This window comes from Henckelia pumila, chromosome 4 (assembly GCF_033568475.1).
Source record: "Henckelia pumila isolate YLH828 chromosome 4, ASM3356847v2, whole genome shotgun sequence".
Classification (NCBI taxonomy): domain Eukaryota; kingdom Viridiplantae; phylum Streptophyta; class Magnoliopsida; order Lamiales; family Gesneriaceae; genus Henckelia; species Henckelia pumila.
This window is the reverse complement of record NC_133123.1, coordinates 152,231,499-152,257,339: the sequence shown is the minus strand read 5'-3', so window position 1 is coordinate 152,257,339 and position 25,841 is coordinate 152,231,499. Positions and strand designations below refer to the sequence as shown.

General features: G+C 38.7%; 1 protein-coding gene across 7 annotated transcripts in view; it reads left to right on the top strand.

Moving 5' to 3' along the window:
• The window catches only part of LOC140865320 (midasin), a 66,421-nt gene that overhangs the window by 23,121 nt on the left and 17,459 nt on the right, over positions 1 to 25,841 (top strand). For 6 of the 7 annotated variants that reach the window (XR_012144560.1, XM_073269924.1, XM_073269922.1 and 3 more), the window contains 20 exons: positions 621 to 814; positions 880 to 934; positions 3,067 to 3,217; positions 3,995 to 4,068; positions 4,765 to 4,912; positions 6,987 to 7,085; positions 7,211 to 7,311; positions 7,406 to 7,495; positions 7,575 to 7,640; positions 7,755 to 7,919; positions 8,059 to 8,266; positions 8,349 to 9,235; positions 9,340 to 10,770; positions 10,888 to 11,068; positions 11,296 to 11,400; positions 12,302 to 12,381; positions 12,464 to 12,715; positions 12,825 to 12,960; positions 13,034 to 13,119; positions 13,201 to 13,274. Coding sequence is in view for 6 of the 7 variants with exons in the window: in XM_073269924.1 (XP_073126025.1) it covers positions 621 to 814; positions 880 to 934; positions 3,067 to 3,217; positions 3,995 to 4,068; positions 4,765 to 4,912; positions 6,987 to 7,085; positions 7,211 to 7,311; positions 7,406 to 7,495; positions 7,575 to 7,640; positions 7,755 to 7,919; positions 8,059 to 8,266; positions 8,349 to 9,235; positions 9,340 to 10,770; positions 10,888 to 11,068; positions 11,296 to 11,400; positions 12,302 to 12,381; positions 12,464 to 12,715; positions 12,825 to 12,960; positions 13,034 to 13,119; positions 13,201 to 13,274 (4,583 nt within the window). In the remaining variant the exon portion in view is untranslated. The remainder of the gene's footprint in view (positions 1 to 620; positions 815 to 879; positions 935 to 3,066; positions 3,218 to 3,994; positions 4,069 to 4,764; positions 4,913 to 6,986; positions 7,086 to 7,210; positions 7,312 to 7,405; positions 7,496 to 7,574; positions 7,641 to 7,754; positions 7,920 to 8,058; positions 8,267 to 8,348; positions 9,236 to 9,339; positions 10,771 to 10,887; positions 11,069 to 11,295; positions 11,401 to 12,301; positions 12,382 to 12,463; positions 12,716 to 12,824; positions 12,961 to 13,033; positions 13,120 to 13,200; positions 13,275 to 25,841) is intronic. The other variant, XM_073269921.1, reaches the window with a different exon arrangement.

The following is a 25,841-nucleotide window of genomic DNA, read 5'->3' as shown; positions in this document are numbered from 1 at the left end:
CATTTTTACTTCAATTTATTTCTTGGTTTAGTTTACTTTATTCTAGCCTAGATACATTCTTTCACTTAGACTTTAGTTTGTGAAACTGTACTACTCCAAGCATAAGTTGGCATTTGCAGTTGTCAGACTGAGGAAAAGATAGATCGAGTTCAGGTTTAGAAGCTAAAATGGATAGCTATTCTGAACTTCAACTGCGTTTTAGTACAGCATGTTCAATAGATTATTATGCCTACATTAGGCTAGGACTTAGGTGAAATCGGAAAGATGATGGGAATAACAATGGAAGTGAACGATATACATCTCCTTGTTTTTTGGAACTGGATGAGTTCAAGAACTGTGTTTTGGTGGTTGTGGGATGCCATAAGCACTTAGAGTCACTACGGGAAACATAAAGAATGGTAACAAAGAGCTAAAGGGTAGATAACAATTGATGCCGATATCTTATTAGGCGGATTATACTTCCCCTTTTGCCTCGTTCATCAATTAAATGAATTAATATTTTAGTTTTACTATATGATTATAAATTTGAAAAAGTTATTGCTGTAATGGATAGTCAATGATGTTATGTGTAGATAAACATTAATTGGTATCTATGATATTTCTTTTATCAATACCTGCAGTCGTTGGCTGAGAAAGGAGGGTCTCACCTTGAGAACATAATTGCTCATGACAAATTTTTCCTCCTCGCTACAATGAATCCTGGGGGAGACTATGGCAAAAAGGAATTGTCACCTGCGCTTCGTAACAGGTTTACTGAGATATGGGTTCCTTCTGTCAGTGACGTTGAAGAGCTTGAGAGTATCGCCCTTAAGAGGCAAGTTTGTATTAATAAATATTATTCACTGTTTTTGTGGCTTTCTGACACTTATTCATTTGCAGAATATCAAACCCAGAATTTTCTTGGACTATCAGTATCATGCTAAAATTTTGGGAGGTATATTGATTTCGAATATTTTAATGCTTTATTCGTCTGTTATTCACGTCTTTCATCACAAATTATTGAATAATGAGGATGCACTGATCTTTTTTCCTTTTCTATTGCAATTCCTTAATTAAGTATGCTTCTTATATTTTTAGGAGTGTATCCTGTAAATTGTCCTAGTTTATACCAATTTTGAGACAAGAAAACTGTCTATCTTTCATTTTACTACTTGATATGGGAGCCATATCTGTCTGAAATTAGAAAAAGTCGTGATATCCTTCCCCCAGTGCAGCATTCACAATTATTTTTTATTATAAGAAACAATATTATATTAATTACGGTAAGTTATAGAGTACAATATGCAGACAAGTGATCCGCCATTTACAAAGAAGTTGTCAAGATCCTACCCCTATTCACAACTTTTAAGTTGCTCATGCAGCGGTAATTCAAAAACGAAGAGAAAGAAAGAAAAATGATTTGTGTTTAGCTCTGTTTTTAAATTTTATTTCATACAATGTTTTAGTGTTTCAATAAAATTTTATTTCTTGTAGCAACTAACTCCATTTGCACCGTCATAACTTCTTGTTCATCTTGTCTCGCTTTCATCCATTAAATAATATTTAGTTACTTGAAAAGTCTGTTTTAAATTGTCAATTTGCAAATAGTTGTTTACCAAGATCTGGTCATGAGTTAGTAGAATATAAAATGAATAAAAATTTGCAATTAGGAAGGCTGTTCCTAAAGACCTCAGCGGATTCTTAATTGAAATTAGAGGGTATAATTGTCATGGAAACACCCCAGCTGCCATTGTTATATCTGGTTTACTTGTAAGTTTTATGGAGAACGTGTTATATACGGCTTTTGGGCAACCTTCTCAACAACTAAGATATGCATTCGAGGAAAATGGGGACTAATTGAAATAGCAAGCCTCCCAATACTAGTCTATCTCTTGTGATCGCCTGTACTTTTATCCACCTGCATTCACCTCACCATTTGAAATAGCAATACAAAGAGCCGAGGTATAATATTGAAGAGTGATTATCAAACGAGATGGCAGCATGCGTTGTGGAGAGTTACCCCATTTTAAAGCATGCGGCAATGGCCAGCAGGGTTAGTATTTCGGAGGGAGGAGAAGATGTTAGGTGTTGGAAGTGGGATGCCTCAGAAGAGTTTTCAGTGAAATCCTTCTTTGATTCTTTCTTTCCAGAAGCTTTGTTCCCAAAATGTGATCTTTTTAGAACAATCTGGAAAGCTCCGATTCCTTCTAAGGTAAGGGTATTCTCATGGACAGCAATGTTGGGTAGGCTGCCGACCTGTGAAGTGATCCAAAAGATGTATCCGAAATGTATACTTAATCCTAATTGGTGTGTGCTGTGCAAGCAAGGTGGAGAGAGTCAAGATCATCTGCTGGTGCATTGTCCATACACAAGTTCCTTATGGTGGTTAGTGCTGAAGGATCTGGGTTTGTTGTGAGTGACACCATAGACCACGAAGGATTTGTTCGCAGCAGATTTGGGGAGCTCACTGGGCAAAAGGGGGAAAATTCTTTGGGAAATTATAATACATTGCGTTTGTTGGATCGTATGACTTGAGAGAAATCGGAGGATATTTGAAGATGACGAAATTCAATTGAAGAGATTTGGGATAAGATCAAATTGAGAGTAGCAGTTTGGTTACATAATTTAACAGAATTCCGATCTTTTGCGATTTCAGATTTGTATAGGGTTTGGAATTTGGTTTTGATTTAGCATAATCTTGGAACTATTCACCTAGACGAATTTGTGGACCTCTAGTCCACATCTGTATTTAACTCTTTTAACTTATTAATAATAATATTTATGTTTCTGATAAAAAAAAACATAGGCTCAATAAAACAAAGTAATTCATTTCTTGGATTTCTTGTTTTGACATATTTTCCAACAAGCATGGTCCAGGTTTTCAAGTGAGAATTTTCTTGGGTATCTTGTCCCATGGCATATGTTAAGACATTATTTTATTTCAATTATTTATTTATTTTTCCTAACTTTTTGTGTCTTTTATTTGAAACTCGTTCCTTGCTGAGATTACCATTGATGCAGTATTTTTCCTCTGAAGCATTTATCTTCTCAGTTCTGGTTCTGACTTATTCTAAATATCATTCTCAGTGGTTCAACCTGTTACAGACAGGAAGATTACTTACTGTGAGAGATATTTTGTCGTGGGTATCTTTCATCAATGTGACTGAAAGAAGTTTGCCGGCGGAATCTGCATTGATGCATGGAGCATTTCTTGTTGCCTTGGATGGACTTAGTTTAGGTATAAGTGTACTCTGGGGGCTCGAATTAATTTAGCTGTTTGAGAATTTTATTAATATTACCATGGTCAAGCTCTGAATTGTTGTCGCATCACCTGTACATCTGTCTCCAACTACCACGTAGATACACGTTGTGTTTGTTAGTAAGGGGAGGAAATTTTGCTGCTTTGTATAGTATGGTCAAGAGAAGTGAGAGAACTGGGGTGAAGTGTGTTTCCATCGACTTTCCATTATGTTAATGCTTCCTTGTCTTTTAAATTCACTCTTGAATCTCATCAACATATTTTTACATTTTGATGGTAATTGCCTTGGTTTGGTTGAAGTCCTGTTGGAAAACTATCGTTATAATGTATTTATGGGTTGTAAGATATTTGGATTTCTAGGTCAGTTATTTTTAAAATTTTTGGGCTCTTTTTATTAAATCACCAGGTTTTATAGGGTAGATGTCGACAGATCCACTTTGGATGGCAGATAATTGTAGTTTGTCCCATATAGCTGATTTTGTGTTTCTACCTTAACTTTGACGAGTGGAGTTATTATCCTTTTCTTAAAGTTAATTGACTTTTATCCATGAACTGTTCTATGTTGAGTTTATTATCCAGGTATGAGCATACGATTTATGGAATTGTAGCCCGGTGGGGTTTGCAAAACATATATATATTTTTGATTTGGTTGTTTTATGCTCATTCCCACTATAGTCTCTGAGTCATTGCTGTAGCTATTTTTGTTATGATATCTTCGGTAAATTTCTTCTGTCCTTGGGTATATTTGCTCTTCAGGTACAAATATATCTAAAAGTGATGCTGCACAGCTGAGACTCGAATGTCTTTGTTTCCTCCAGAATAAACTCAAGGTGAATAATTTTGTTAAAGGAATATCAATGATGAGAAAGGACCATTCTCTTTCAATTGTGTTTTTACTTTTCTTGTTCTTCCATCGAAGGTTGCCTTTGTAGTTTATTATTATTGTTAGTGAGCATCAGAACTGCATCGCTAGCTGTAGCCAACAAAAGGATGAGATTTATTATGCTAGAAACAGATTCTCTGATATATTACAGATTAGTTTTTTCCAATTTAGGGTTCCTTGTTAAATTCAATCGAATGCGGATTCTAAATTTTTCTTTATGTCAGACTTGTCAAGGGATTGGAATCTTCTTTTTTGTTAGCAGGCTGCTCATTTTATTTATTTATTTTTTTTTTTTGTAGTTCTTTGTTGTTGAGTTGACGGTCTACTTTTGTAATTATCTTTCTTTTTTATTAATTATGCAGTTTCCTATGGAAAAAAAGTATTTTCTGTTTTCTGTTTGCATTTCATACACAATGAAGACTTGTCTCACATTTTACCATAGCAAACAGCCACTTTCAAATTTGTAACGCAGTCCAATTATCTTACTAGGTTACCCATGGGAAAATGCGCCACGTGGAACAATATATGGATAGAAACTTGTCCTATGCTGTTTAAACAATTTTTTAGATAGAGATATTCAATTATGTTAAAATTTGACCCTACAGATTATTTTATGAAATGCTACTTTTCCTGCTCAATACAGGATCACATGAAATTTCCTAAGTCCCCAATTCTTGACACCCTCAATGACTATGGTTGGGCTGATTCTGGAAGTTCAGCAGTATTATCTCAGGCCGATGACATGGAGTGTGACAATCTTTTTGGAATCCATCCTTTCTACATAGAGAAAGGTACATAACTTGATTCTCCTGAAAACTTGTGAAGTTGTTTTCCTTTGACATGGAAGTTGTAATTATAATAAGGGGATGTATCGGTTCTAGACTTTGAATGAATTTTGTGGACTTTAAAAGATTATAGGTATTCAATCTAGATTTTTATACCCATAAAAGTTGTGGTATTCAAGATGAACATTTGTAGAATTTTAAAAAGTCATTTGATATTCAAACTTGACTTTTAAAAACTCTACAAAGTTTCGATGTATTCAAAATGTCAATAAAATTTTAAAGACTCCATGAATTTCTATCAAGTACAAGAATTAAAACATAAGGTACAACAATAAAATGTCAATAATTGTCTTTGGTTCAACCTAAAGATTTGGGTGTGTTGTAGAGTTTGAGAATGCCTCAATCTCATATTTATTAAGAGATTGGACTTTTGTCTATTGTTGATATGAGTAGGATCATGACAAGATTTTTGTCGATTGCGGATCACTTGTCCGTATATTGTAGTTCTTCCGTAATTAATACAATATTGTTTCTTATAAAAAAAGATTTGGGTGGGCATTTAATTTAAAAATGTTTCAAACTTATACACACTTTCATTTCTTTTAAAAATAATAATTATACAAACACTAATCTCATACATACTACTTATATTAAAAATAATTTTTGTACAAGCATATTTTTTTTCGATTTCAAATTTACAAAAAATAAAAATTAATATGATCATTACATGAGATTCCACAAGATTTTTATTTCAATTACACATTAAAATTTTGTAGAGTTACATTAATGGTTTAATTGCAATGAATTTAGTACTATTTATCGATTTTTGTAAATCAAATTGATAAGCAAGTAAAAAATTATTTATATTGATTTATAAAATATTTTAAAGAAATATAAATATAATTATTTTAAAAAATATATCAATAGAAGTTATTGAAACTTAACTACTAATTCAAAGAAATAATAAATTTTTAACAATCACAATAATAAATTACAAAATTCATAGGCTCCTAGAAAATGTTTGCAAATGTGTGTAAGAGTCATGAAAAACAAATCTTCAAGATTTTGTCAAAATTTTTAGTACGTGAGATTCTACAAAAACCAGTAGAAATCTATCAACTACAAAAAAAGACAATAATTTAAAAAAAGCCAGTAAATCTTTGTAACTAATACACCCCCTAAGTCAGTCAATAGATGTCTGCCCATCCTGTTCGTACACCCAAATAACCATCGAAGGCTGTTGAAGTGATTCATTCCTAGAAATTAGGCACTCTGCCTCCTTGATTTTTTACTTTTGATCCTTTTTTATTTACATTTTATTCTTGATTAAACATCCGACTCTTCATATATACACTAAACAGAAAAAATCACTTGATGTTGTATGGGTCATTCTAAATTTTTTTAATCATATCATAGATTTTGCATATTATGCTAGAACCTGCACAAAATTGATTAAGTTTTGGGTAAATAAATATTTCTTACATGTGAAAATGTATTAAGAAGTGTTAAATATCAGATTTATGGGTAAACATTTTCCATGACCAATCTTATGCAGAATGACCCGAACTATCTAATTTAGCCACCTAATTTTAACACAATCATAACACACATATATTGACTAATATAGGCCGCTTCACAATTAAAGATGAACTAGATTCATTTTCGTATGTACAGGAGTTGCAACAGAAAATACATCTCCTTGAGATCTTCCAAAGTTTCAGTTGTTTCTTTACACAGTTCCCAAGTATTTTTCGAGTGGCACCCAGTGAAATGTTAATCGGGTTGAATCTATCTTTGAATAAAAATAGGCTGTGTACATGAAACTTGAGAACAGAGTACAGTACACCACACACACACACACACACACATAAGAAACCGATAATATTAATTTAGAAATAAAGGAAATTACAAAACGTAGGTTGGACTTTTTTTATACTATTTGAGTTTATTCATGGGAAATCACCTATTCATTTTCACACCAGTATATGCAAGTTGAACTTTGTTGATAGTATTTGCAGAGTCTTTACATTTGATAATTGGATAGTTGGATTGCTTATGCATCCTTGTTTATCTTGTCTAGGTACTGACAATGTTGGTGGGGAGAGATTTGAATTTATGGCCCCCACCACTCGTAGGAATACCTTGAGGTTGCTGCGTGCCATGCAGATTAACAAGCCTGGTATTTCCCTCATGAACTTTATCATCGCATATTTGTGTTCTTGCCAATAAGTTGGTGCGTGTATGCAGTCTCCAAACAGATATACATTAAGATTCCTAATTTTGATGGTTTCCATGCTTTACTAGTTTTGTTGGAAGGAAGTCCAGGCGTTGGGAAAACAAGCTTAATTGTTGCCCTTGGCAGATCCTCTGGACATGCAGTTGTACGAATAAACTTATCCGAGCAGGTTTGTGAACTTGTTGGTTATAAACTCTCACTGCTTTTGTTTCTGTTATATCTGCTCAAGGTGTAAATTATTTTGATCGAAATTTATGCCGCAGACCGACATTATGGACCTATTGGGTTCAGATTTGCCGGTTGAAAGTGATGAAGGGATACAGTTTGCCTGGTCTGACGGGATACTACTTCAGGTTGGGTACTTGGTCTGCCTTCATGATTTTCGTAAGTTTTTTATTGTGAAATGCAATTTATTATGTCTTGTGAACCCAGGCACTGAAAAACGGATCATGGGTTCTGCTGGATGAACTGAACCTTGCTCCACAATCTGTCTTGGAGGTATTAGCCGTAGTTACTGTGACTCTTCTGTTGGAGTAGTTTTTTACCTTGATCTACGGACCATTAATTTTTGTTCCCTGTAACTTGAACTTGATAATTGACCATGGAAATTAGGGCCTGAATGCCATTTTGGACCATCGGTCTGAAGTTTTTATTCCTGAACTGGGTTGTGCTTTCAAATGCCCCACATCTTTCAGAGTTTTTGCTTGTCAAAATCCTTCTTGTCAAGGAGGTGGCCGGAAGGGTCTTCCAAAGTCCTTTCTCAATAGATTCACGAAGGTACACCCTTGTCTGCATTTGAACTGTGAGAGTTTAAGATTGAGGACACCAAAATTGTTCTTAAGAAGCTCCTTTTCAGTTTTTCAATGGTTGCTGACTTATATTGATGAATTGATTTTCCTCTTCCAATTGGTTTTAGGTTTATGTTGATGAGCTAGTTGAGGAAGATTATGTTTCCATCTGTCACTCGCTGTTTCCAACAATTGAAAGATCTTTGCTGATGAAGTTGGTGGCATTTAATGAAAGATTACACCAAGAGACCATGGTGTACCACAAATTTGGTCAACAGGGTTCCCCTTGGGAGTTTAATCTACGGGATGTGATTCGCTCGTGCGAAATTATTAAAGGTTTTTTATACTCAATTTCATAGATACAGTTAAAATGTGTTACAAGCTCAATTCTCTTCTGAATGATGATTGATATTTTCAGGTGCATCAGAGAACCTAAAACCCGACTGTTTCCTGAGCGTTGTTTATCTGCAAAGAATGCGCACTGCAACTGATCGAATAGAAGTTCTGAATTTATATGAGCAGATATTTGGCTTCAGGCCATTCATAAATCCATACCCTAGAGTACAACTCAATCCTTGTTCATTTGTTACTGGGAACATTTCCATTGAAAGGTACAGGTATCAGTCATCTTGCCTATCTGGTAAAGACCTTAAGGTTCTACCTTGTTTAGGTCATTGTTTGGAAGGGATGGCACAGTGTGTTAAACATCAGTGGTTATGCATACTAGTTGGTCCTCCATCTTCTGGTAAGACTTCACTGATTAGATTGTTGGCAGAACTGACTGGAAATGTACTAAATGAATTAAATCTTTCATCTGCCACTGACATATCTGATCTACTCGGATGCTTTGAGCAGCATAATGCGTCCCGTCACTATTTTTTAGCTATCGCTCAAGTGGAAAAGTATATGAATGAGTACTGCAACTTGCAGTTGAAATTTTCTTCAGAGGGATTAATCCGAAGGAAGGACCTAATTACTCGATGGTTAGCCTTCTTATCAAACATCAGTAACCGTCCTACCGCTTCTTCAGCGACATACATTGGCAATCCAAGAATGAGAGATTCTATTCCCCATTTAGTTGAAATTATTGAAGATTTAAAGCTGGACAATGACGCACAACAATTGTCTGTATCTTGGTCTAACAATGATCTGGATATCATTCTGAAGATGATTAGGAAATTGGAAGAAGATAATAAAAAAGATCGACACTCTAAGAAGTTCGAATGGGTAACTGGATTATTGATCAAAGCCATAGAAAATGGGGAATGGATTGTTCTAGAGAATGCAAACCTCTGTAATCCCACGGTACACAATATTTTTGTTTATTTTCGTTTTATGAATTATGTCAACCCTTGCTTCATCCTCTTTATTAATGAAGCTTAAGTTTGTCTCTTATTTATTGCATCCAGGTTCTTGATAGGATCAACTCTTTGGTTGAACAGTCTGGATCTATAACTTTAAATGAATGTGGGATTGTTGAAGGTAAACCAGTGGTTCTTCACCCTCATCCAAAGTTTCGGATGTTCCTCACTGTAAATCCTAACTATGGTGAAATATCCCGAGCAATGCGAAATAGAGGGGTTGAAATATATATGATGCAACCATATTATTTGGTAGATGAGAAAAGTGGTAAGAATCTTAATGAGATTGAGGTCATGGATGCGAAAAGATTCATTGCACTCTCTGGAATTCCTGTGGGTAAACTGGTCGAAATGATGGCCAAAGCCCACATTTATGCTATGCATGAAGGATCCCATCTTAATGTGAGCATTACATACCTTGAGCTTTCACGCTGGGTGCGGTTATTCCAATGGCTCATTACAAATGGCAATAGGCCTTGTTGGAGCATTCAAGTTAGTTGGGAGCATACATATCTTTCCTCTTTTGGTGATGGAAAAGGAAAAGATGTTGTTTCTCAAGCAGCTGCTGCTTATTTATCAAATCTGGAACTTTATAAATTCACTACATCTGAAGATTGCTTGTTATGTTTACCAGGGGGCTGGCCAACCCCCTTGAAATTAAGGGACTTCATTTGTTACTCAGAAGAGACTTGTGTTAGGCAGAATTGTATGTATTTGGAATCTATGGGATCTCAAATTGCATCTTTCATCCATAGCAGAACCTTGAACAGAGGTTCCAAAGGACAAACTTCTATCGATGGAGGATCGAGGATGATTCATTTATTGGATGCTACTTTTTTGCATGAGCTCATGTTCCCTAACACATCAGATAACAGTATTCTTGTAAATCACGGCACTACGAGTGAATTGGATTTTGTTTTAGCCAAGAAGAAACTCATTTTTGCTGCTGATTGGGTCATGGAACAGGCCACTCAAAATGATTATCATCTTTATATCCAGTGGTTTGATTGGTTTGGTACTCCATTACAGCAATTCTTTTCATTTTTCAATTGGTATTCAGATTTAATAAAAAAGGGCGTGGAAATGCGATTTATTGATCTTTTCCCATCTGTTGATCAGTTAAATTCCTGCCATCTTCTTGTAATAAACTTAATTAAGTGTGCCAGCCAATTGAGACTCAGCCTTCGACAATGGAGCAGTGAGGATTGTTACGATAAAAAGAATGTGACCAAACAAACTTTTGAACCCCTTTTGGCTTCCCTGAGAAAAATGGAAAAAAAAGTGCTTCATGAGCTTTCTAAGTCTCCTTCTTTTGATTTACATTTTGAATCTTTCTGCGACCTCCTGGAACATCATAAACTCTTCTGGAACAATATTTTTTCATCTCATATTGATTGCCAGCAGATTTATTGGCGGTCTTTGATGAAAGATGTAATGAAATTGCGCCAAATATGCCCTGCAGAAGCAAAAACTTGTCAGGTGAGCTACTGTGGTGTTCATATTCCATTTTCACTTTCCATTTATTTTGCCTTTTATAATTATCTTATTTTAGATCTATGATACATGCAAACTGTGTAAATACTTGGTATTATGTAGATCGAGATGAAAGATTTGGAAGCAGTCGCATCTTTGCATTTGAATTCCAGAAAGTCCTTGCTCTGGACATATGGTGGACATCCAATTTTGCCTCCATCTGCTGAGTTGTACCAAAAACAGTGTCAATTTTCTAGCCTTTGTGAACCGGTGTGGCCAAGAAAAAATAAGTTTCTGAAACTAGGTAGCTTGATGAAGCCCTTTCAAGTTATGCAGTTCATACTCAATGTTGCATATGACATTTCTGCTATAATATTTCTAATCTTTGCTTAAAACTGGAGAATTGACATGGCATACTCTCTTGTTTACATGTGTCGGGGAAAGATTTGGAAGACCGTGTAGAACGGTTGTGATGTTTCTGTTATAAAGTTCGAATTATAAACAATTTGTTGCCTAAAAAATGTTTTGCAGGTGGGATTGTTGTTAATAATGCTTCTTCAAACGGCAATGACAATGAAGTTACTTTAACTGTTGCTCTGTCTTCTAACATTGAACTTCGACTTCTCGCAATGCAAGGTAGACTCTTTTGCATGGAAAAATTTCTAGAGTATAGTTTGGTCTAGTCCTTGCATTTCTGTGTTTATTTTGGAAATATAAGATATTTATGCTATCTATAATTCGTTTCCTTTCCAAAAAAAATCATTTTATGCTTTTGGACATTGTTTGACGGCAATTTTTATGACAAGCTCATTGTCATATAACGACCGCTTTTTTGTATCAAACGTAGACTGAATTTCATTTTAATTTTACTTTTATGATTAAACTTTCTTAATTGGTATCCCTGTTCCTTGTATGCGATTCGTTTTTGCATCTTTCTTTCAACTATGTAGGAAAAGAACTTCTCTAAAGGAAAAAAAGAAAGGAAGTTCTATCATATTCTTTCAGGCTCCATATGGTTGTATAGGGCTTGATTTACTATTCAATTTGAAGAATGGGTAATAGAACCTGGGAACATTATTTATATCTGATTTTTGGTGAAGAATTTTTCATCGGGCTTGAAAATTGCTCATAGTGAAATCTGTTCTTACATTTTTGTCTTAGAAATATGCCAAGAAGGAACACATTGAAAAGGAAGTTACCGTTTCTTGTTTATATGTAAATAATTACTTGCACTAATGAGCTGATTATTGAGCTTAGTCATTAATACTCTTTGTTTTGATTGGATGATCTTCTTCCTGAAGGAGTTTGCATTATTTATATCTGATTTTTGGTTAAGAAATTTTCATCGGGCTTGAAAATTGCTCATAGTGAAATCTGTTCTTACATTTTTGTCTTAGAAATATGCCAAGAAGGAACACATTGAAAAGGAAGTTACCGTTTCTTGTTTATATGTAAATAATTACTTGCACTAATGAGCTGATTATTGAGCTTAGTCATTAATACTCTTTGTTTTGATTGGATGATCTTCTTCCTGAAGGAGTTTGCATGTCATCTTATATTATTGGCAATGCTGATGGTGATTTTGATTGTCTTCTGCAACTGGAAGAGATGCATCAGGTTTGTGTTCATGCTTTCATTTTCTTTTATTTAAATCTATTTGTAGTTTGACAATATTCTGGTGAATGCATCATTTCCCTAGGTGCTCTTGGGAAGGCTGAATTTTGAAAAGCGCAAGTTGAAAGTGAGAGCGGAGACTACTAAACATGAATCTGGGCCAGCTCATTGTTCTGCTTGTTGTCTCTTAACTTCTGATGCATTGTGTAGAAAGTCAGGCTTTGAGTGTTGGTTAGAGACACAACCTCTAGTTGATGAAACTTCTTTCTTCCTTGATTTCGAGCTACTGCAGCATCTTACAAAGATTGTCGTGCTTGATATTGAAGATCAACACAATGTATAATTTGTTTGAGTTCTTATTTTCATTTTGCAGTTGCTTTACATTTTGGTTGGATAAAAATCTTGCTCATGTCAGAACACCGTGTTTATTTTGTCACTCACTGCAGGCTTTATCTGATATGGCTTGTGATTTGGAATCATGTTTGAACTTTTCTCTAAATTATTCTTCAAGGCCTCCAACAGATTTCGTACCCCACCAGAAAATTATATGGACCTTAGATGCTTGGGCATCAGTTGATCGAGGTTAGTGTTTCTCTGTTAATTTGGCATTGGCGTGGGTGTACTTTGATAATTGATGTCTTATCTTCTGATGCAGCGACTGAAAAAATTTCTAGTTTTATTTCGGAGATGTGGCTTAAATGGCACGTAACTCTGTGGGAAACCTGCCCTATGCTGGCAGAGGTATTTACCTACATGTGAAATATTAACATTTCTGAGTTTCATATCCAGATGACTCAAATTTTGTATCCCCTCTCCCTGCAGATTCCAGGTCATGATACTTTGTTTCCTCACAAACTTTTCCGACCTCTGAAATCAGTATTGGTCAACCATATTTTGTAAGTCCTTTTTTGAATTAACGAAGATTACTCAACTTTAGTTTTGATATGCTGCCCACCTTTGTGAGCACCATTGAGGTGGCTCTCATTTATTGGATGTAAAATTCATCACATCCAATAGGTGAGTGCCACCTCAACGGTGCTCACCTTTCTCACAAAGGTGAGCACGGAAGGTGGACAACATATCAAAATTGTGCTTAACATACTACTTTGATTTTGTTTCCTTTTCTAGCCTTGCAAGGAAATGAGTGTCTGAATCAATTATTAACTGTTTATTATATTTCTATATAAAGATAATAAAAAGTGTCTGAAACAATTTAGTTTCCGTAATTTGCTAGTTTAAATTTGTGATTTTTATTTTTACTTTTCTAGCCTTGTATTATTAAAATAAGTGCTTTGTATCTCACTAAGCACCAATTCTGCTGACTCTTCTTCTCATCTCTTATGTTGTACTAGCAGTAAGTACATGCATTGTAGAGGTTGCAAATTTCATGTTAACAATTTCTGTTCAAATTTATGTAGAAAATGTAAAATACCGCTCATATATCAAAAGTGAAATAGATCAAATAATATATTGTCAGTTGAGTTTCATTTTAGATTTTAATATGGTTTTTTTATTTAAATTTTAACCTTTCAACATTATGGACAAAACTTCAGCTATTATTTATTTATTTATAAGAAACTTGAATATTATTAATAATGTAAAAAAATTTAGAGTACAAACATTGAACCATTGGTCCACAAAAGCGTTCTATTGCAAACAAAGAAATCAATCATCCTAAATCATGGCTAAACTCCAATCCCTATACAAGTCTAGTGTTGCCAGAGATTGAAAAAGTAAACACTTTTGTGCCCAAATGGATACTCTTAGCTTTATCTTGTCCCATAGTTCTTCCACAGGTTCTTCAATATCTTCAAATGTTCTTCTATTTCTCTCCAGCCATAAAGACAGACCAACACACGCAATGTACCACTACTGTCCAAAAAACTTTCCGTTTCTTTCCAAGACCAGCTCCTAAATCTGCCGCATATAAGTCTTTTGTGGAGTTCGGAATCACCCAAGATAGCCCCAATTCCTTCAGAACGCTGTTCCACAAGGAGCTAGAGAACGTGCAGTGAATAAGCATATGATCCTGGGTCTCTCCTCCTTGTTTACACAGCACACACCAACTCGGACTAAGAATGAAATTCGGGAACCTCTTTTGAATCATCTCGCAGGTAGGTAGCTTTTCTAACGCAGGTGTCCATGAGAACACCTGAACCTTCGTCGGAATAGGAGCTTTCCAGATGGGATAAAAAAGAATAAAACTAGGTAATCGATCCTCTTGAAAGAAAGACTCAAAGAATGACTTCACCGAAAACAAACCTGAGTTATCCCACACCCATTTCCTAATGTCCTCCCCCCACCTCTACTAAGTTTACTCCTCTCAAAACTTCCAGCAAGTTGCTTAGCTGGCCCACTTCGTCGTACCTATTGTGTTCCCTAGAAATCTGAAAAAGGTTAGGAAAACGGTCTTTAAAAGTAGAGTCCCCCACCCAGCAATCTTCCCAAAATCTTAATCTATTCCCCCCCTTGACCACTGCCCTCACAGAATGAATGAAAGCCGGATACGTCCTAGATATGAATTTCCACGGGCTTCTGAATGTGCCTTGTCTAGCCAACCCCGCATCCTTACCGTTATCTTGTACGCCGTATTTACTTGCTATGATTCTCTTCCAGAATGTATCCCCCTCGGTGGAGAAACGCCACCACCATTTACCTAACAAAGCCTTGTTTCGAAGGCAAAGATTGCCTATTCCCAAGCCCCCTCTATCTTTCGGTCTACATACTTTATTCCAGGCAACCAAATGACAGTGAGTGTCCCCATCCGCTCCATCCCACAAAAAGTTCCTCATAATCTTCTCCATGGCCTCTGCAACTCTACGCGGGATCCTAAACAACGACAAATAATACAGGGGGAGGGCATTCATTACCGCCGAAATCAGCGTCATTCTGCCTCCTTTTGATAAGAAGGCTTTCTTCCAGCTAGCTAGCCTTTTAGACATCTTGAACCTCACTGGTTCCCAAAATGAAGCCGTAAGTGGGTTCCCTCCAAAAGGTACTCCAAGATACTGAATAGGCCATGATTCCACCCCACAACCAATCTCTCTAGCCAACCCTTCCTCCATCTGTTTTTCACAATTAATGCTGAGCAGTGCGCTTTTCTCCTTGTTGATCTTTAATCCGGACATATCACAGAAAGTGAGCAAAATGTTCATCAACAATCTCACATGATCCTCATTCTCCGCAAAAAACAAAGCATCATCTGCAAATTGAATGTGAGATACCTCAATCTTCTCCCTACCTATCTCCCATCCTTTAAACTGATTTAAAGACTTTGCCTTGTCGATCACTCTTCCCAAAACATCAGCCATCAGGTTAAACAAAAAAGGAGATAAAGGATCTCCCTGCCGTAACCCTTTCTCCCCCTTTATTTTACCGCTCGGCCTACCATTGACAATTATTGAGCAAGTCACGCTGCTGAGGCAGCCTTTAATCCAGTTTCTCCACCTATTCCCGAACCCTTTTTTTTATGGAGAACAAAATTTAGAAATCGCCAGTTAACATTATCGTAAGCTTTCTCGAAATCCGCCTTGAATACCCATCCTCTTTTCTTCTTCAATCTGTACTCTTCCACCGCCTCATTCGCTATCAAACAACAATCCAATATTTGACAACCTTCAATGAAAGCACTCTGGGATTCTGCAATGGTCAGTGCTAACACCTTCTTGAGACGCGACACTAGTACCTTGGCGATTATCTTGTAAAGACTAGTGACTAAGCTAATCGGTCGAAAATACTTGATGCGCAATGAATCTTTCTTTTTTGGTATCAGGCATATAAATGTCTCATCCGTTACTCCATTCACAATACCTCCCTCATAAAACTCCTTAAAAACCTTCATCAAGTCCCCTTTGATTGTGAACCAGCACACCTTATAGACTTCCATTGAAAAACCATCTGGTCCTGGGGCTTTCGATCCCTCACACTCAAAAACTGCTTTTTTAACCTCATCCTCTGTAAAAGGTAACTCGAGCTGCTCCATGGAATCTCTGTCAATTGCACTCCACTCAACTCCTTCAACACCCCATCCCCCCAATTCTGAATCTCTGAACAGCTTTGTAAAATAATCTATAACTCTTTTTTTTTTGATAGGAAACTAGTATATATTATATGCAATCATAAAATCTTACAAAAGGCGGATAAGATATCCGCTCATTACAAAAGAAATGACGACTCCCTAATCATATCAACACAAAGCAAAAGACCAATCCCTTAGTAAATCCGAGATTGCTATATTCTGAAAATCTTTAAAAGATCTACTCCACATAGCAATCCGCATCTTAATCTTATCCCAACACTCTTCCGCCGTTTCTTCCCTGTTCTAAAATATTCTTCCATTTCTCTCCAACCAAATTGACCATAAAATTCCATGAACCGCCAAAGACCACAATATTTTCCCCTTTTTGCCTAATAGATAAGAGAAGGAAACTTGGGATAAAATCAAACTGAGAGTTGCCACGTGGGCTCTCAAGGGTTCTAACTTTAAATCTTTGTCTATGTTAGACTTGTATAGAGATTGGAAATTGGCTTTGATCTAGATTGTTAGAAGCACTTTTTGGCTTTGAATATAGCTAGCTAGCGTGGATCGCTGGTCCACTTTTTGTAATCTATCACTTTCTTTTATATATAATACATATGTTTCCTATAAAAAAAAAATAGATAAGCAAGATCCATGGCAAAAAGCTCCTGAATAGAACGAGGTGTTACCCACATCAACCCCATTTCCTTCAAAGCTCTTGACCACAATCCATACGTGAAAGAACAGTGTATAAGCATGTGATCCAGAAATTCCCCCTCTTTCCTACATAACACGCACCAATTCGGATTCAAAGCACAAGAGGGCCATCTTCTTTGCATCATCTCCGAAGTCGGCAATTTACCCAACACTGTTGTCCAAGCAAAAACTTGAATCTTCGAAGGAATTGGTAATTTCCAATTAACATTGAAGAAGGAAAACAAAGGGAAAACGCTACTAGGGAAGGACTCAAAAAAAGATTTAACCGAGAAAATACCAGACGGGTCCCCAACCCAAACTCTCACATCCTCAGCCCCATTAATCAATCTAACTGTCATCAGCTCATCTAACAGAACACCCACCTCATCAATTTCATGATCCCTCAAACCCCTCCGAAAGTAAAAATCCCAGGAATTTTCCGATGACACGAAATGAGAAATATGCATATTATGAGCACACGAAATCTGAAACAAGGCTGGAAAAAGATCCTGAAACGAAGACTCCCCCACCATCTATCTTCCCAAAACCTCCCACCCACAAATGCATTTTGTGACTCTGCTATCGTGGATGGAAGAGCCTTCTTTAAACGACCCGACAGAACTTTGGCGATTATTTTATACAAGCTCGTGGTTAAACTGATGGGTCTAAAATCTTTGATCTTAATAGAGTGTTGTTTTTTGGGGATCAAGCAAATATAAGTTTCATTGGTGATACCATTAATAATACCACCCTCAAAGAATTCGTTGAACACCCCTTTCAGATCATCTTTGACAACTTCCCAGCACTCTTGGTAAAAAGCCAAAGTAAATCCATCCGGTCCCGGTGCCTTTCCCCCATCACACTCAAACACTGCCACCTTGATCTCTTCTTCTGAGAACGGTCTTTCCAATTCTACCCCCATTTCGTCTTCCACAGGACTCCACTCTATCCCATCAACCCCCCATCCTCTTTCTGTATTTTTACGATATAACTCTTTATAGTACTTTACCACCAAGTCTTCGATATGAATTTGGTCACAGGTAACCGACCCATCCTCTCTTTCCAATTTGTTAATGGCTGCCCTACTCCTCCTATGACTCAACAGAGAATGAAAAAACTTAGTGTTATGATCACCTTCTTTCAACCATTTCACCTTCGCCTTTTGATTGCTAATCTGATAACTTCGGCATAATATCTCCTCTATTTCGTACCGAAGTACCTTCCTTTCCATGGCCACCTCTTCTGAGCCCAGCCCCTGACTCTCTTTCTCGTCCAAAATTCGAACTCTGTGTTGCATATCAGCCAGTTTAACTTCCACTAATCCAAAGACCTCCTCGTTCCAACTCCTAATATTAACCTTTCAAGCTCGAAGTTTCCGCATAAACTTATACCCTTCCCACCCCTGAGATTCTGCATTATTCCACCATAGCAAAGCTGCCGATCGAAAACTGTTATGCTTCAGCCATACATTCTCGAATCTGAAAGGGGCTGGACCCCATTTAACCTTCTCCGTGTCGAGTATAAGTGGGAAATGGTCCGAAGGAACCCTGGGTAAGACTGTTTGTCTATGAAATGGATAGATCTCCGCCCACCCTGACAGAAAAAAGAATCTGTTCAATCTGGAGCATGTAGGGGATGCCCTCAAATTTGACCATGTGAATTTTGCATTCAGCAAAGGTGGATCACACAACTCCAGCTCATGAATCAGAGAATCGAAGGCCCGCATACTTGCATTCAAAGTCGCACTGTTCAATTTTTCGCTCAAAGATCTTGCCACATTAAAATCCCCTCCCAAACACCATTGCTCTCCACATATGACTCTCAACCCTGCCAATTCATCCCAAAAATTCTGCCTCTGGCTAGGCTTGCATGGACCATAGACGGCCGTAAACCACCACCCGATATTATTCTCCAATTCAATCTGAATCGAAACTGAGAAATCCCCAATTAAATTATCTTTGACAGACACTACCCTTGGATCCCACATCACCAAGATTCCCCCTGATCTGCCCGCCGCTGGTAATACAACCCAATCCACAAATCTTGATTTCCATACACTTGCGATAAATTTTCTATCCACCATTTCCCGTTTAATTTCTTGAAGTGCAACCACGTCCGGTCTTTCTCTTTGTAAAATTGCTTTAATAATTCCCCTTCTTTTCCCCGACCCTCCTCCTCTGATGTTCCATGAGCAAATCTTCATTAACAACGATCTGGGCCCTGATTACCTACCTCTCTCTCACCTCTGCAACTCACAAAAAGCCTCTGAACCTCTCTGTCATCCCCCTGATCCAGGCTGCCCCCTTCCTTCTGCGTAAACGACACTGTTTTGACACCCATCTTTAGTAAACATTCACCACCCTCTAAAACTTCTAACACATCTGCACCTGCCCTTTCATTGACTCCCGAAATGTTACACTTCTGCTCAAGCCCAGGAAGGTTATCCCTCCCCTTACCCAACTCAACCCACGGCAAAGACTGCCTCTCCCCCTCCGATCCCCGATCAAAGACGCTTTTGGAAAAGGAAGGTGATGGAAGAGAAAAGGAAGGCATTATATGAGTTGACACCGAATTGGAAATGGAACGTACCTGATCGGTTTGAAGATTCAACATTTCATCGTAACACTTACAGTGATTAGGCAGACTGCCCGGCGAAGATGCAAAGAGACCCCCAATGTCCTCCAAACCCACAGAAGATTTTGTTCTCACCTCCGATTCTTCCGAATACTGACTACCAGATTCCTCAAAAACGTTCCCTGCTTCATCAGCATCCTCGATCATTTCCTTTAGCTCATGGTCCTCCCAATTTGCATCATCCGTGTCCCTTGGTAAATTGTCTGCCTCCCCTACCATCACTTCTCTTGCTAAATCCTCTGTACTAGAGCACTCCAACTCCGATATCTTCTTCGCTCTCCTTCTAGTATAAACCCATTCGAACGCCTGCTTCGGCTTTGATTCCACGATGCTTTGCTGAAAAAAATCTTTTGCTACTGCCACATCTTGATTAGATGACTGTATAAGCCCTCTGTAAAAATCCTCCACTCCTTTAGGCTGTAATCTCTTAAGGATCTTCACCTGCTTTCCTCCTCCCCATGGCTCCGATCCACAAGGTCTTTTCTCAGGGCTACTCAAAGCTATCGTGTTCTTTATAACCTTCTGTCCAGCCTTGTACCAGCCCTCTGTAAGATCATTTCTGATTGCACCTTCCAGCTCTTCTCTCCCCTTAAGTGCCTCAGCCTTATTGTACCCCACAGTACCCTTATCTACCTCCACTTTTCCAAGTTGGACCCGACATCCAGTCGCCTTTACGCCTCCCTCCCCTGTGCCTCGACCTCCCCACCCAGCCAGCTTTTTCTTCCCATCAACCACCACTTGAGCGTAGGATTGTCGTTCGTAAGCATCATAGGCATTGACATCTACAGAATCCACAGCTAGGCGGACTACCATAGGTTCTCTCTTCGTCATTATCTGTATTATATTGTTAATGAAGCCTCCTTCTATACCCTTCACCTTAATTTTTGCTGCTGACAAATCTTTGAACACGATAGTATCTTGGCAAATGTCTAGTAGAGACCCCCACACTGCTCCCCAACCCACTTGAATAATTCAGTCGACCTGGAACTTGCATCTTAGACGTGAGTTGAGGGATGATGAATTGAGCCAGTTAGGTAACCTGCTGGAAGTTTTGAGGGGGGTTAAACTAGTAGAGGGAGCGGAGGATGTGAGGAAATGGGTTTGGGACAGTTCCGGAGTCTTTTCGGTAAAGTCTTTCTTCGAGTCTTTCTTTCCAGAGGAGCGTTTCCCAAGCTTCCCTCTTTTCTACCCAATCTGGAAAGCCACCATTCCGACAAAGGTTCAGGTTTTCTCATGGACAGCTGCGTTGGAAAGACTGCCTACCTGTGATTTGATTCAAAAGAGGCTCCCAAACATGTCCCTTAGCCCAAAGAGGTGTGTTCTATGCAAGCAAGGAGGAGAAACTCAAGACCACATGATTATTCACTGCCCGTATTCAGGGAACTTGTGGAACCTGGTCCTCAAGGAATTGGGATTATATTGGGTAATCCCGAAAACAACGAAAGATCTTTTTGCCACTGATCTAGGAGGGTTGCTAGGTGAAAAAGGGAGAGTTCTTTGGCTAGTAGTGGTTCATTGCGTGTGTTGGTCGATTTGGTTGGAGAGGAACGGAAGAGTTTTTGAAGATAGTGAAGAATCAGAGAAGGAAACTTGGGATAAAATCAAACTGAGAGTTGCCACGTGGGCTCTCAAGGGTTCTAACTTTAAATCTTTGTCTATGTTAGACTTGTATAGAGATTGGAAATTGGCTTTGATCTAGATTGTTAGAAGCACTTTTTGGCTTTGAATATAGCTAGCTAGCGTGGATCGCTGGTCCACTTTTTGTAATCTATCACTTTCTTTTATATATAATACATATGTTTCCTATCAAAAAAAAAAAAAAAAAATTCAGTCGACCACAAATCCCACGGAATCCCAAAAATGCTCACCCAACTGTTACAGCATTCTAGCACTTCCTCGACCCTATTAATATCTTGCTTCCATCTCTCGAACGACAAAGTCCCTCTCTGCTCCAGGAAGCATCTCTTCATGTCCAAATAAAAGGAAGCTTTCTCCTCACATGGTGGCCACCACACTGCCTTATTGGCTTGGAATGGGAAAATCTGAATCCTCTGTTTAACTGCCTTACCAAGAACCTCTTGCACCAAAGCCCAAGGTATATTTACCCTCTGTTTTGTAATAATGATTGCTGTGTCCCAATTTTTATTCTGGCCTCCCTGATCGGCTTCCCTGACTTCCTCTACACCCCTAAGAAACGTGCTCTCCTGGACTTGCCCTTTCGAGATAGACTGACTCGCCTTTGTGATGACTTGTGGATAAGCTCCCTTCCCTGTCTTGCCCCTAAGGAATTTGTCCACATGATTTACTAAGCATTTCCATCCCCACAACGCACGCCCACTCGGTATTATAATACGCTGTCTCTTGCCTGCCTGAATACATTTAGTAATCTCCAAGAAGCATCCTCTGCGATTGACAAATTTATGAATGAACATCACTGCTTCTCTTCCTCTAAACCGATTAAATACCACTTTCGAAATCGGGTTGGCAATATGCTCCCCTATAATCGCCCTTAACCATCTAGCACCCTCCATGTCCATTTCCATCGTATAGCTTGCGTTCCTCGTCCTTTCTGTTAAGCATAATGAATCTCCCCTCCTTCCCATTTTCATCAAAAACATTTTTTGTTCAACTCTGAATTCTTCAGTTGAACTGTAAGTTCCTCGATCAAGTCGCCTCCCATACTGATCGAAATCTTGCCTTCTCGTGTTTCTCATCAGCGTACAGTAAAGAACGAAAGTGGAAACCAGATTTTTGACGATAGCCCACTGCACCCTCCGCACCCAGCTTCCAAAAACGATTGTGTAGTATATGAGAATGCACTAGCCCACACAACCCAGAATTCACAGCCCACAACCCCAAATCTAGAGCCTTGTTGTAAAAAGCCCAAAAAAGAAAAGAAGGACTATCGCTGCTGCAGAAAACCACGACAGAAGAGGAAGAGAAGAAAGGAGAGAAAAAAGAAAGGAAAAGAAACCAGCCCAGCAACCCAAGGCTAGCAAGGAAGAAAAAGAAAGGAAGAAGAGAGAAAAAAAAGAGAGAAGGGAAGGCCGGAAAAGGCGAAGAAGAAGTAGAAGAAATGAAAAGAAGAAAATTTAAATTTTGAAACCCTAAATCCTCGGAAAAGGTCACCACCGATGATATAGCCGGAACCCTAGACGGCCGGAAGAGGCCACCGTCGCCGTCTGCCACCGGAATAAGCACCGACGTGGTTGGGTCAGGTGTCGGCTACCCCATCCGTAAGTGAGAGAGCTTTTGTAGAGAGAGAAAATATTTTCCCTGGTTTCACTCTCTTAAATTTAGAATCATCTATAACTCTCAACTTGATATTGTCTCTGTTTGTGCTTACAGATCCATCGTCCAATTCCAAGCTCTCTTTACATGTCCTGCTCCTCCTTTGATTAAGTAACGAGTGGAAGAATTTTGAGTTGCAGTCCCCTTCCTTTAACCATTTGACCTTCGCCTTTTGTGCTTCCATTTGCAATTTCCTGCAAACCATCTCCTCTAACTCATTCCTCATAACTCGTCTTTCCTCCACCAAACTATCTGATCCCGTTCCTTCCCACTCTTGAACATCCAGTGCTTGAATCTTGCTCTCCAACTCATTTCTCCTCATATCTAAGTTCCCATAATTCTGTACATTCCATTCTTTTACCTTCGATTTCACTCCCTTCAATCTGCTCATAAATTTGTAGCCTTCCCAGCCTTGAGGATTTATACTCGACCACCAACTGGAAAATTCCTCCTTGAAATTCTTATGCTTAAGCCATACATTTTCAAATCTAAAGGGTGTCGGCCCCCATTCTCCTTTCGAAGTGTTCAAAATTAGGGGAAAATGATCAGAAGTAATTCTTGGTAGCACAGACTGTCTGCAAAACCCAAACATCTCCTTCCATCCTCCCGAGAACATAAATCTGTCCAATCTGCACCAAATGGGTGAAGCCCGCATATTAGACCACGTGAATTTTGCGTTCAGCAATGGAGGGTCATACAGCTCTAGCTCATTGATCAAAGAGTCGAAGCATCTCATGCTTGTTGTTAAAGTGCTGCTGTTCAATTTCTCACTCAAGGTTCTCACCACATTGAAATTTCCACCCACACACTAAAGTGGCCCGCAGATCTCCTTCAATCCTGCTAATTCATCCCAGAAATTCTGTCGAGCTCTTGGACCACACGGGCCGTAGACTGCCGAAAACCACCACACTGTGTTAAGATCTTTTTCTATTTCAATTGAGACTGAGAACTCACCAATTAAGTTGTCCTTTAATACTACAGTCCTAGAATTCCTCGCCACCAAAATGCCTCCAGATCTTCCCAAGGCAGGCAACTCCACCCATTCTATAAATCTAGATTTCCACAAGCTAGCTATGAACCTCCTATCCACCCGCTGCATTTTTGTTTCCAGTAGGGCCACTATATCCGGTTTCTCTGTACGAAGAATAGTTCTAATCAGCCCTCTTCTACTGCTCGAACCTCCACCTCTAATATTCCATGAAAAAATCTTCATAAAACAACTATTGTGCCCGATATATACCTATCTTTGAGAATCTATAATGCACTGCACTTAGCTTCTGGATTTCCAAAGTTAACTCTTCTCACCTCCAACCTCGTAAGACAATCATTAATAAAGCCCTCCTTAAAATTCTCTAATACCACTGCCTCCTCTACTCCCACACCATTCTCCCTCGTCTGATGCACCGGCTTTTCATTCACCCTGGAGTGTGATTCCTCCCCTGCCCCTGCCCTCAACCCAGCAGAAGGAAAAAAGATATTCGAACGGCTGCTTAAAGGATTGAGATTGACTGGAAAGCTTATCGAAACCGACTTGGGCTCAGAATCGCTCACATGAACCTGTGAAGGTTTAGGGAACGAACCTGTAGGTGATGCTATGCCCCTTATGTCCTCCAGACAAGAGTTAGTAGGAGAATTAACAATAGAATCTCCTACCATTGAGCTATCAGTTTGAAACGAATCTGACTCCTCCGAAGACAGATCTTCGCCCCTTTCCCCACTGATCTTCATTCCATCTCCCTTCGTATTTCCCTGACTTATTGTTTTCTGCATCTTGAGCCTTTCTTCTTGAGTACACAATCTCGTATCGAGGAGGCGACGATCTATCCATCTCTGTGACAGCCGTTTTAGAAGTTGTCTCTGTCTTATCCTCTTCAAATTCCTTCAAAGGCTGTATTGTTTTTTCTCTGAAACTCACCCACCACTTTTGGACACAACCTTTTGAGTATTTTAACCTGGCAACCTCCTAGAGTTGGTTCTGATCCCCACGATCTATCGCCACTGCCACTCTTATCTTTGATGTTCGCCTTCTCCTCCTCCTCCTCCTCCCCCCTGACGTGAGCCTTGGCTATAGGCTGCCCCGCTGAATCAGCAATTGGCTCAACAAAATCAATCTGCTTTGGTCCTCTATCAACACCATACCGAGAAATTGTCCCTACCATTTTCCACCGCTCCCTTCTCTGCTCCCTGTCCTATCGTCACTTTTGTTCCATCCGCCACTACTTGAGCATACAAGCGTTTTTCATTGTACTCGTAAGCTGCTACATTGACAGAAATTACTTCGAGTCGAACCACCATAGGGCCTCGAGGTGTCGTGATTTGCAAGAAGCTGTTGATGAATCCTCCTACTGGCCCCACCACCTTAATTTTGGCAGCAGACAAGTCTTTAAGCAATATAGTGTCATGATTGATATCCAGTAATCCCCCACACTGCTCCCCCACTCTCCGGAACAAGTCGGTTGACCGTTGACCATAAGCCCCAAGGCAATCCGAAATTTCTCACCCAACTATTTCAACATTCAAGCATCTCTACTTCCCTATTGACCTCCGCTCTCCATCCTTCGAAGAACAAAGTTACTCTATCCTCAAAAAAGCATTTCTTTATCTCCAAAAAATACTACACCTCTTCTGCTGTATGAGGCCACCACACTGCCTTGCTAGCCTGGAACAGAAATATCTCAATCCTCCTTTTAACAGCCTTCCTTAGGGCAGAGACCACTGACTCGTAAGATATATTAACCCTAGCTTTGGTAATGATGATTGCTTTGTGCCAATCTTTAATTGAACAGGGATGTATGTTAGCGTTGGCCAATAGATCTTGCGGGAT